Consider the following 13507-nt stretch of genomic DNA (forward strand, 5'->3'; position numbering starts at 1 on the left):
ATAATAAAATATCAATATCATTCAGAGGATAGGTGTGTGATTTGTGAATAGTTAATTTCAAAACATAATAATAATACTCCCTGCTCTAATTTATGAGTTCTATATGCGAGATTAATAGGTAGTGGTCACCACGGCATTAGTTAGGGGAGGGAAAATAGAAAGGACAAGTGTGTTCGGCGTCCTCGTTTTGTGATACAAACACTTTGAGATCAAACCTCCGGCAAATACGGTAACCGGCGTCAGTCTCGATCCGGACACAACGCGTGACTGACCTAAGTGATAATTTACCTCTGAAGGCGAAGCAATCGGATAACTCGATCAAATTTCGTATAATTTATCCATTTGTGGTTGTAAAAATAATCAATAGAATAATTAAAGCCTAAGTAGTTTTTAATGTGTTCCGGCCGGTTTGTGCGTGAATGTTAGTGACCGAGTGCCAGCACTCAAATTTGGATTCTAACAAACAACAAACCAAAATAAACAATGGTAAATATTTCTAATACATTAATAAAATAAATCAGTAGATTTTTGAAAGACTATACTCGTATATTAATATTTAGTTGTGTCGTTCTACTTCATAGAATAAGAAACGAGCGTTAAAGTCACTGAGACTTAAAAATCAATTTTTTTCAAGGGACTATTAAAAACTTATTACATAAGTCCACTTTTTACTAAATTCATATTGTTGTATTGATAGTGTAATGATATGTTAATAAGTATTCATGCATTATGTTGAAAAAGTGAAAATTAAAACCATTGGTATTATTTTTGAATATGTGTTTCTGTAATTAAATAGAAAGTGGTTAATTGTATATTGCCAGTCTTTCGCGATTGCTTTCTCAATCAGCTTTACTTTAACTATGAGGCATGCAAATTAATTATTAGATTCTTATGAGTGAAAAAAATAAATTAAATATAATTTATTACCTTGCATAACTTTTAAGTACCGAGAGGATTATTAAACTATTGTAAAATTTCCTACAAGTTATGCTTGACAGAATTTTCTGAGACACTATATTTACTAATTTCTATTGAATTCCAAAATCCAAGTTCCTTGCAATGAAATAAATGAATGAATTTAAGTATGAAGTACTCTAAAGAAGTTTTTATTTTAACAATAATAATAATAAAAACCATTCATCATGCAATTTATAAATATAAATATATTTATATTGTTAATAAATACTTGCTTTATTTACTTTCTATATTCATGTTAATTATCTTATTTATGTTACTATATGAGAATAATATTGACTTAATATTGAACATGATAAGTGTTTAGGTATATTGAAAAATTTATACGAAAAATCCTAAAGTTCATCGATGAGAATTTGATTTTTCCCATTATTTATACTTCTAAATATTTTTTTTTTTGTTTAATGAATTTTTTATAGTTTTCATATTTTAAATTGTTAATTTTTATTTTTACTTTAAGTTATATTTAATTTTAAATGCATATTGCAGACATTGATTTTGCTATTTTGAATTGTTCATATTTCAGTAAATATTAATAAACTCTAAATAAGGAATTAAGTACATATTCTTGTTCAAACAATTACGTGTGATTTTAATTTAAAGCACGTTGGCAATCTGGCAGTTCAATCAACCTGAATGATGTACTTCCAGCAACATGGTGTACATACTTTTTGTATAATAAATACAGAAAAATATATATTGATATGCTGAGCTCGAGTAACTCTGCGGTCAGTAGCACGAGACGATTTGCCAATAATTTCGGACGTGTTAAAAATTCAAATTGGAAATTAAATTGCTTAATCATTATTCTACATAAACAATATTTTCTTGATGGAAATACACACATTTTAGTATTATAATGTAACTTAATTTTTTTAATTAAAGAATTGATTTTAATATTTAATGAATAAAAAAGATCAATTTTTTTGTATAATTAACCATAGTCATGTTAAAACGTACGAAGTTGAACTGTTAGTAGTAATTAATTTATCAAATACGTGGTACATTTAATCGCACTCTATTTTGATGTTAAGTATAGTATTTTGGCATAGATAAGGTTCCACGACCCTTTAATTATTTTCGTTCGCGCCACAGTTTACCTTTCAGACAGCAAACTTTCTGATAACAAAATTTGCGAAACAAACATGCTGTAATTATTATTTTTTCTGTGTTCTGGAGGTCAAATTAGAATGGGAACTTGGTGGTGATTTTGCAATTTACGAACAGAAATGGAAGTGATATCGTGGTATAATTATTTCGGAGCATAGTGATTTTTAATTAAGTCACGTGGGAGCAACTATGGTAACAATTATATTTTTGTTTTTTGTATATATTTTTTTCTCTGGGAGAAAGGCGATTGTCAACTCGAAACCCGCATGCATACACACTTGTCGACGATATGCGTATGGCAGTTGCTTAATGTGTTATGGCTGTTGTTGGCATGATAACTATTATGTCGCTGATCGTTCAGCACATTTTTTATAACGCGCGTTTATAATCTTTAAGGAAAATAGCTATTTTGCACGTGTATTGTTACCGTCGGACAATAACAATAATAGCGTTGCTTATAAGAATCGCCGCAATAGCCACCACAGGAAACTGAGAGCCACTCGAACAAGCGTTACACGGGCACTATCTATTCGTCTTAGTGCTGACAATCGATGACGCCCAAGCATACTTGACGTCTGATTGATGACCGAGAATAATAACAATAATTAAAATCAGAAACTTTCAGCTCGCGCGACATCATCAACGACATACCGATCACTTAACCTAGTTTAGCGCGACACACGTTATAACAACAACCAATGCAGTAACGAGAATTTTTTTTTAATAGCATATGGTGTGAAAACGTATTAGCTAATGAAAAATTGAATTATTTATTCGTTCAAATCTAATTGACCATGAATAAAATGGTAGGGTTACAGAAAAATCTCTCGGATGTCATTTTTTCTACTTAACTTTTGATTTAGTTAAGAACCGGTTTCCGCATTACAGATAAAATAATGAATTTTTCTGCACAAGTTCACACTTTGTTGTTTTGTTACCAAGTTACTGTTGGTAAAACGGCATATGGCTTTTATCGACACAATCGATTAATTTAATATTTTATTCATGGTTTGATTTTTCGTCGATGGAAGCAGTCCGGTTTTTTTTATTTAATATTATGACATCCAAGACAGCAGTCTTGCGTCACCAGCGAGTGGCAGCACAAATTCTATCTATAATGCACGGAGCCTTTCGTTTTTTCACCAATACGGTGATCTATTATTATTGTAATACACTCAAGTCAATGGTGATAGAAGTGATAATTATAATTTAAACGTGCGCCGTCCGCGGAGGTTCACATAAACTAGCGGTAGACTTTCGGGAGCTGCTATGTAGAAACCAACACGTTAAACGACCGTTGGCGCGACCTATTGTTGTCGTTTCGGGTAACAACAACAATAAATATGCGTTACGCAATACGTCACAATATTTTAATCGCCCTGAAGTTCAGCACGATTTTTCTATATCAAAACGCACTGAGCAAAGACCACCGCCCACTCACTGCACTGGTCTCGAGTGTCAAACAATTAACATACAATCAATCGACGCGTTTCAGTCATAATATGAACATGTGAATTGCATAAATATTATACAATTCCAACAATATTTCACATTTAAATGTTAGCACTAAATTAAATGTTAGATACACATTATGTCAGGTAAACCTAATGCTATTATGAAGAGCGGTCCACTTATTTGCTCGGCAGTAAGTCGTACGTTTATTAAACAATATTTATTTTTACATTTTTTTTTTATAGTATTTTCCCGATATCATAAGTAATGGTTTAAATATATATAGTATAAAATACATCATTTATTTTATATGCATATAATTGAGTAGATATAGTGAGTTTCTGCTCTGAAAATTACATCCAATTAGAATGCACCGGTATAAATGAATTGATATCGAGTAGTCAAGGCAAGAAAGTTGTCTCTTTGGACATTTGTCCATTAAAATATTTAACCAATAGATTACCATAGGTCGACAAAATGGGACAAAAATTTTAGTTTCATAAACAGTCCTCATTAACAAGACATTTCGTCTTTAAGATGATTTTCGTTGTACGTAATACCAATAAATGTACAGATATAATAAATCATTACACTATCGAATCTAGAAAAAATAAAATTTGTGTTAAATTTTATTTATTTATTATAAATATTTTCAAACAAAACAGCATTCATTAATTTTAAAATGCTAAATGATAATTTTTTACCATTAGTCTGTATTCCTTTTTAAGCAGAGCTTATATTGAAGGCAAAGAGTTCTTAATATTAATTATAATAATACTATACATATATATATAAAGCTAATAACCTTAGAAGTTGAAGCTTAAAAAATAAAAAAAAAAATACTATACTCTAATGACATTAAAACTATAAAAAAAATTATTAAGTATTAATAAAATTAACGAACTGTATGTGAATAAAATATTATTAAGATTAAACTTAACATGTTATTATATTTAATATAATTAAAAAGTATGAAACATCAAATATATCTTATAAGCTTAATTAAATAGATCGAATTTATACAAAGAATATATAAATATACTTTTGAAAATCACACAATTTTATACAGTAAAAATCTCTTGATAATATTACAGTTTGTGTAGAGATTAATAGTAATTTTATATTTTCTACATAATAGCAAGGTTTGATTTAAACAACTTTTTTTATACAATTTTTTATATAAGAAGGTGCAACTGTTTAACTCTTTTTTAGTCGTGCATTATGACTGCAAATAATGAAACAAAAAATGTTTTTCATTATCAAAATCATTAACCTTTAATTCAATGATATATATTAATTCAGTTTTTTTCAGTCACTCTTAAAATAAATTTGATGATTCTATTAAAAATTTGTTTATTATAAGTAGCACCTCATATATTTATAACATGTCACCATTGATTTCACAAAAGAAATAAAAATCACTTTTAATTTTTCAATATCAAGAACATATCTTAATCCACCAGATATATAATTCAATTGTTTGCTTGTATTTGATAAATTATCAATATGATATTGCCAATTGAAAATTTTTAATTTTGAAAAGATAAATTTTGCATAGAAATTTAACATAAAAATGTTAAAGTATAATTTTCTATTCATCAACTACAATATAATTGTACTTAATTGTCTATAAGTGGACTATGTACAGTGGAAATTAAGTTAATTTAAAATTCAATTGTAAAACCTTTCAATAATAAGTCGAAAATGATTATTGTTTATTGTATTTGTCATAAAAGATCAATAGACTCGAATAAAAATTAATCATAATAGGAAGTTCCGTTAAAAGTTGTGGATGAGGTTGTTAGTATCGGTAATTACTCATGTCAGATTATTCATTTTGAGCCTAATTAAGACAATCAATGACTACTTTTTAGTGGTGACTAGGGAAAGATACCTGAAAATATTTTGAATCGACGCACAATGCCAAGGAACGTTTTTGACGCGGATGTCAAGCGCATTACTAATCATAACGCGAAAGTAGCTCGTGCTCGGTTTTCTTTCTACGGGTTTTTTACCTCTTTTAGTATTCAGGGTGCACCGGACGTCACAGCCGGCGACTCTGCCGTGCCGCAAATCATAACAGATATCATAATTGATAAACGAAAAACGTATCACCCATACAAATGGAGTCGTCGTGTAGATATGATTCACATCCTCTTCTTCAGTGACGTAAGAACTCGACTCCAAAAAAGGCAACTAGGCTGAAGTAAACCGATACAGTTAGCATGCAATAACTCAAAATAGCAACTTTTTTCTGACATTTTGTAATGCAGTTAAACGTCGCCTCAATGTTCAGTGAAAGTCACTTCACATGATATTGCCTCGGCCGCTCTTTGTGTTATTATTATTAACTATACAGCAACGATTTTTTTGCCCAATATTACTGCACATTATAAACATACGGAGGTCGTGTATTTTTAGTTCTCTCGAATGACTGACAGAATTCACACACTCAAATAAATATTATTATTTTCATATATGTTTATAAATCGTATGTGTAAGAAACTTTCACCAGTCGGCTATTAATCAAACGTTTGAAATAAAAAGTAAATGGAGTAGTAATTGAATTTGGATAATTTGACCTGATTATAGCATATGTAGCTACAGCAGCGGTTTTAAGAAAGAAACGTATGGTGGATCACACATTATTGATTTAGTTAAATCCTGTAAAAAGTCTATGCGTTTAGTTAGTTATTTCTATAACTGAGTAAAGTTCAACATATTGAGTATTATGTTCTCGGGGGAATATCAAGAAAACCTAAATCGTATAAATTAATAAGAATTTTAAGATACATACACCGAGTTAGGTACATCATCATCATACATAATTACGTTTTACTGAGTTTNATACACCGAGTTAGGTACATCATCATCATACATAACTACGTTTTACTGAGTTTTTACTACTGGAACTGCATTATTATATAATAATAACTATTGTTATTTATTTAACGTCCTCTCTTAAAGTTATCGCTTGTTACAGAAAGGACGGGAAAGCCTTCGTACCACAGCACAACGGAATCTAACCCAATAGCAAAAGGATATCAACAATCAATCTGTATTTAAAACTTGCCTAAAAATTTTATTGAGCAAAAAAAATATTTTCAGATTACCCTAAAAAATTTCTGGCCCATTGATAATAACTCGCTAATTAAAATACTTAGAATATGCAAACAATTATAAACAACATTAAATACGTTTTTAATAGACTTTTATCGAGTTCATCGACTAAGACGTCCTCAAAAGTCTCAGAAGCATTTTTTTCTTTGCGCTCTTGGGCAAATAACTCTTGGTAGCCTTCCATCTTTTTTATTTGCTGAGATAACATTGTCAAAATTTATTCATTTTGACAATATAAGTTTTTGTATTTTCCAATCAAACTATTTTAATGATTTCTTTATGTCCAATAGCCTAATTTTCAATTAACAACAACCTAATTCCGTCTAAATCTAATTCCGGGAGTAAACCGGTTAAGTCAATGAAAAATGATTTTGTACTTTATAAAAGAAAGTAGTTTTATTATTTAAAACACCATAAATTTAGTACATTAATGAGTAATGTTATTTTTAATTTACTTGGATAATTTTTAGTGACATTAATTTTACATGAAATAGTTTTTTTTCTTTATGAATGATTATTGATAACAAAATAAAATAGCAAGTTAGAGGTAAAATACAATACAATTATTTGTACAAAGATAAATAAATTACTACATTTTACAAGTATAATGATTTTTTTTTACTATATCTTTTACAAAGATCAATCAAGACGGCTTAAGTCCTTAAATAAGTGAACCTTGCATTAAATAATTATTTATAATAAAATTATCTATTTATACACTACTTATCATTATGAATAATTAGCCATGACGAACTTGTTCTTTTACTACATTAATATTAACAAAATAAATATTAAATAATATCTACTTTTTCGGTACATTGTCTAAATGGGTTAAACGAGGTCGTGTTTCTAGTATTATTATTGTATGTTAATCGCTTCCATTTGTGTGCGTTTTACAAATGGGTATGTTTTTACTTTAAAGATCTATGAACATATGACTGTAACCGAGTAAAATATGTTTTCATGGTCGCTACTTCAACAACAACTTTCACAACAAAAAATGCATTGCTAGCTACTGTAAATCAAAAAACAAACAAAGAAGTTTCTGTTATTAAAAGTAAATTAACATTAAATTTAATTTTAACCTGGTAATTTAAAATTAATAAATGGGAAATTTCTTATCAATAAAAATAAACAACTGTTTTTCAATTAACTAACTTACCTGTAAATTTTTATTCTTAAATTTGAATGACAAAAATGACCTTTATTATTTAACACAGTTGTGTTCAAAAAAAGGTTTTTTGTATAATAACCTAAATCAATAAATATTATTGATTCCAGAAACTAATACAATTTTTATTAATGATCAGAAAATACGAGACCGTTTAACAAGACTTAATTTTTTTTCTTCACAACACCCCAAGTTGAAGTGAAAAATAACTATAAATGGTTTTATAACTTGTGAAGAGAAACTAGTTGGTTTAATAATTTTTAGCAAGTATTCAAACTAATTTATTTTATCATGCATTGTTTAATTACCATCAGTAAATTATGCGTTAGAAATTAGAGAATAATGTTATCGATGAAACCGTTTTAAGTTTCTTTAAATGAAAAAAATGTTAACTGGTAACAATAATTGTTTTAATTCAATTATTGAAGGTATGAAAAATATTTACTTAGGTAACTCACTTGTCAAGAATATTGGATTTGATTTTCATATTTCAATGGTTATTATTATCGCTAGTACTACATTTTTAATAATCGTAAATCATTTTTCTGAATTATTATTATGTCAATCATAATGATGCAGAATATTTCAGGTTTGTTATAAAATATACTGCATTATACAGGGTGTTCAGTAAGTTAGGAAACAGTTAAATTGTTACATACAATGAATACAATAGAAATTCGTTTCCTTATTTACTGAACACCTTGTATGTATTTGATAATGCAGTTTGCATTTCAATTCTAGTCGATAATTTTTAAGTAATTGCATTTACTTGCTCATTTAGAGCATACCAGGATGTTATTTAAGGGTAAAAAGGATAACATTTAGGTCATGTTGAATACAATAGATTAGGGTAAAACTTATTAAGCATGAATATTTGTAAATGGCTATTAGTTAATCAAATATAATTTTTTTCTCGTTTTTAGAACATTTAATCTCTTTAATGGAATTATATTTGATTGTAGTACTATATGAACCAATACTTTTAGAACTACACCTCAAAAATAAAAAAAATTATGACTTAGTATGCCATTATAATGTCATTATATTATTCTTAAAGAATAATAAAGTTATTTTTTCTTACTCTTTGGTCTCATATGAGTAGAGTGCAACCAAGATGTTAAAATTATAACTATAAAAGTCTCTAAACATTTTTGATGACAAAATCGATTTTTTTACAAGTTGGAACATTTCCTTTTCTCAATTAAACCAAATAATATTAACATCGTACGATATCAACAAAAACTAAAATAAAATTACAATTAAGTAAAATTAAAACTATATTAAAAATATTATTAATTTAAAAAACTAAAAAATATTAAAAATATTAAACTCAAAGCCACAAAATGTATGTGTTTAGCGTTGATAATGGTAACATTGTTTCCGAAATACGTATCCGCGACTTTTCATTAATTTTTTTGTGGCTTTGAGTTTAATATTTTTAATATTTTTTAGTTTTTTAAATTAATAATATTTTTAATATAGTTTTAATTTTACTTAATTAATTAGCCACAAGTGATCAATTTTTATTATAAAATTACAATTATCATGTTTTTACTAATATATTTTAGTCATTCATAATAAAAAGAATAGTTTATGTAATTTATAAACATGTCGAAATAATGCGTGCTCATAATTTTATAAGTGATATATTTATACTGTAATTATTGAGTAACTTAAGAGTAATAACTACTACTAACTATTAAATTTTTTTGTGAATTGAATAAATTTATGTTATTTTTGCCATTATGATTTTATTCGTAAAAATATAAATTTTATCTAAAAACTCTTAAAATATTTGTTTAGTTTTTACTATGTTGCTAGGGTTTTTTTTTATTTTACTTTATAAGTACTCAAAAACACAGTTTAAATTATTTTTAATACTAAATATTTCAGTGAAGTAATTGGAAAGGTGATTTCATCAATCTCATAGAAATTAATGTATTTTAAAATGAAATATATATATATATATATTTAGTTGTAGTTTATCAGAAGTAAAAAAAAATGTTAGGACTATTTAAGTTAATTTTTTAGATGCATTTTTTATTAATGCCCAAACAAAAATGTAATGAAAGAAATCTTTTATTCTTGAACAATAAAATTGATTTGAGATCTTCAATAATGGATATTGTAATCTGCCAACCATGACCTAATGCTATAATTAGAAAGCCAGTATAGATCCATTTATAAATGTTATTTCAGCGATTTTAAAAGGAACCAAATTTATGCAAATCTGTATTGGGATATGTAATAACATAGAAATATTTTACGTTTTAGGTCATATATCCCTAATAATTCTAACACTATAATTCCAGTTATAATACATTACTAAGTTTTCAATCAAATTAATAAAAACATATATTGATTGAAGATTGGAATAAGATTAAGAAAATTTATAAATGCATATAAACCCACTCTCTAGCAATAATCAAATCGTTGTCTTTTATCTATATAGCTTGGTCAGTCTTTATTTGTGATGCATTTAAATTGATTTAAAATAAGCTAACTTATATGTTTTAAAATTTTTGAACCGTGAAACGGTGCTCTGTATCTTATTAGTCAATGTATAGTAATTATAGTGGTTTTGAAATAACTCAGTTGTCTCCATTGCCTTTTTTTTATTATATTCTTCTGCTTCTTACATCTGTACGAAAGAGCATTGACCACAATCATATTATTACTATTGTTATTCATGCAGTGTAAAAAATGATTATAACGAAACGTTGCATCTAGCACCTTAATATTTAGAAACAGTTAACAGAATATCAATTAATATGATTAACGAAATTAATTAATATTGAATCAGTTTTTGAAAACCTTCCAATCACAAGTTTTGATTTTCAAAGCTGGAGTGCTAATGACATGTACATATTCCCAAAAAATGAATTTATTATTTTTTTGACTATTATATATGTTTATAAATGGAACTTACATTTTAGTATGTTTGAAATTTAATACTAAAACCTTGAACTCAAATACGATACAACGAAAATGACCACAATATATTTACGTATCATTACTTCTTATTTTGATGTATATCATAATATGTTTTTTCATCTATAATTATAGAAGTATCCTTTGTGGGGTAAATAGAGTGATCTAGTATAAAAGTGTGCAACATTCAAAACATTCATATCCCGTTGGATTTGTTAAATCGGTCTCGATGGCTACGTTATTGGTTATTTAATAATTGAATAACCAATTAATTAATTATAATTATTAAACTTAATGAGAATATATTACAACAAAATGATAGCGTATAGTTGTTCATAAATGATAAACGATAATAAATTTAGTGTAAAGTCTAATGAATATGGAGTTTTATGAAAAAGTATATGTGTACAAATAATGAATATATTTTAAGTCCACTTTTTAAATATATTTGTTTATTCATCAAATAAAGGTCGGGTTTGTTTTACTTAAATTATTTAGAAAAATTATCCTTTTTCATTAAAAAATCTAGTTGATTCTTCTTAACATTCATTATATGATTTTACATATTACTCATATAACTAAAACATATTTTACATTTATTTAAATTTTAGTAGTGAGATTTGAACTTTATTTAATAAGTAATGAACTGAAATAAGATGAAAAAGAAAGCATACTGTTACCCCTCTATTTAGTAGTTATAAATATTAAAAATTAGGCCACTAAAAAAAAAGTGGTATAAAAATTATTAAATAAATTATTTAAAATTAATAAAATAATATATAAATCTTAATTATTTCAAAATTAGTATAGAACATATTCTATTAATGTTACCCTAAATCAATTTTTTAAACTCCACGCCAAACATTTTTGTGAAAAAAAAATTATGTTATTACGTAATATTTATTATTAAAAATACTCTATATCAAAAAAATTTCAATCCTATACATTTTTTTTATTAACGTATAGTAGTATTATTAAAGAGTGAATTAAACATAATAGTATAAAAAAATTGTATAATTTATTTAATATATTCAATTTTGACGACGAATAAGAAAACATGTAAGAATGTTCCACGTTGTTATATTCATTAACTATTAGTCATAACTATAAAATTAAATTATTTATTTTAATATTAGACTCTTGTAACGAAACGACTTTTACAACAGTTTGTTCGAACTTGATATTATCTAAGACATTTTTTAATTTTATAAAAATCGGACGGTATTTAATTTTTTTTTTTTTTTTTTTTCATTAAATTCGATAGCAAGTATAATAATAGGTAAACATTTTTAAATAGCTTCTCCTAGTTGGAGAAAATCATGCCATAAAAAATATTGTTAAGAATAAAAGGTTGACAATTTAATTTAATTTATAATAAGTGATTGGTAATTAATTGATAGACTTTATTTTATAGTCCCCATATAATTAAAAATCAGTATCACTTTATCAAATAAAAATAACGTTGAAAATGGTACTATTAAAACAGTAAAGAATGATAATAGCATCATTCTTAATAATATAATAAATACATGTACTTTGACTTCTAGTTATTGTTTAATTATTGTAGTTCGTGTGTTACTTGATATTAACTGGAACAACGACGATAAAATCGCAGCTAGTGATTCGCAATTCTTCAAAGCACTAATTAATAAAATGATATGAAGTATATTGAAAAGAAGGAATTTATTGACAAAAAAAGGGTATTTATTTATAAGCAAAATGTAAGCGGTTTTAACAAATGTAAGTTTTAGGCTAAGTGATAGAACACATGTTTCAGTTAGAAAATATACAGAGAATACACAGATGTAGAGTATAAAAAAAAACTAAGGTGATAACTTGAGAAATGAAAATAATTAAGTAAATTTGAAAGATATGGTCTTTTGCCTTTATATAATAGGCAAACAATAGCATAAATGGAGTTTCTGGCAACCATGGATGTGTCATATTTTTTACTGTTATCACTAGTATTAGATTATATTTATAATATTAAATATTAGACTAATATTTAGATATATTCGTAATATATAGATATCTGAAAGAGCTGAAAAAGCGAGATGGCCCTATGGTATTAGTCCCTTTGTGTGTTTGGTTCAATAAACGTACTAAAGTTTTAATTATTTTTTAGTTTTTTGGTGCCACAAAGGCGCAAAGAAAAGCATTGACTCATGATTACCATTTACGAAGTTTGCATAAGGAATGCGACTTAATGGCCAACAGCTTTATAAATTTGAAATACGGTATTTTAGTTCAAAAATGTGTCTAGAAAAGAATATTATATAATTAGAGTAGAAAGATAAAATATCTTACTGTACTAGCCTTTTTTCTTATACAACTTTCTTTTAATTCGCCTATACAGTACATATAGTTAATTGTATTTTGTGCATCGAAAAAAAATATATTGTTTTATTAGAAATTAATACTCAAAGCCGTAGAAAATACTTTACTGACTTTTTATCTTGAAAATTTTGTTCAATGCAAATAGACCAGGTTCCGTTTATTTATTATATCCTATGTAATATTTAAACTCTCACAATTTTTTTATTAAACAATAACAATACTTTTAATTACAATATTATTTTCAATTAAATTAAATAGAATCATTTGAGACTAGTATCAAAATGATTCTATTACTCTCTCTTTTACATAAATAAAAAAATTAATTTTATAAAAAAAATTTCTAAATAAATAATGAGATCAAAATTGATGTCTTGTTAAAAAACCAATAATTATTCTTCATGAAAAAAAACA

The 13507-nt window shown here is 26.3% G+C and overlaps 1 protein-coding gene across 1 annotated transcript in view; it reads left to right on the forward strand.

Annotated features, from left to right (window-relative positions):
• Positions 1–203: 203 nt before the first annotated feature.
• Positions 204–13507, forward strand: part of LOC126907872 (probable chitinase 10) — a 33047-nt gene continuing 19743 nt past the window's right edge. Inside the window, exon 1 of the mRNA XM_050689517.1 lies at positions 204–486. Within this exon, the coding sequence (XP_050545474.1) occupies positions 484–486 (3 nt within the window). The 5' untranslated portion in view covers positions 204–483. The remainder of the gene's footprint in view (positions 487–13507) is intronic.

The sequence above is a fragment of the Daktulosphaira vitifoliae genome, unplaced genomic scaffold, assembly GCF_025091365.1.
Source record: "Daktulosphaira vitifoliae isolate Bord-2020 unplaced genomic scaffold, ASM2509136v1 Scaffold_5, whole genome shotgun sequence".
Lineage (NCBI taxonomy): Eukaryota > Metazoa > Arthropoda > Insecta > Hemiptera > Phylloxeridae > Daktulosphaira > Daktulosphaira vitifoliae.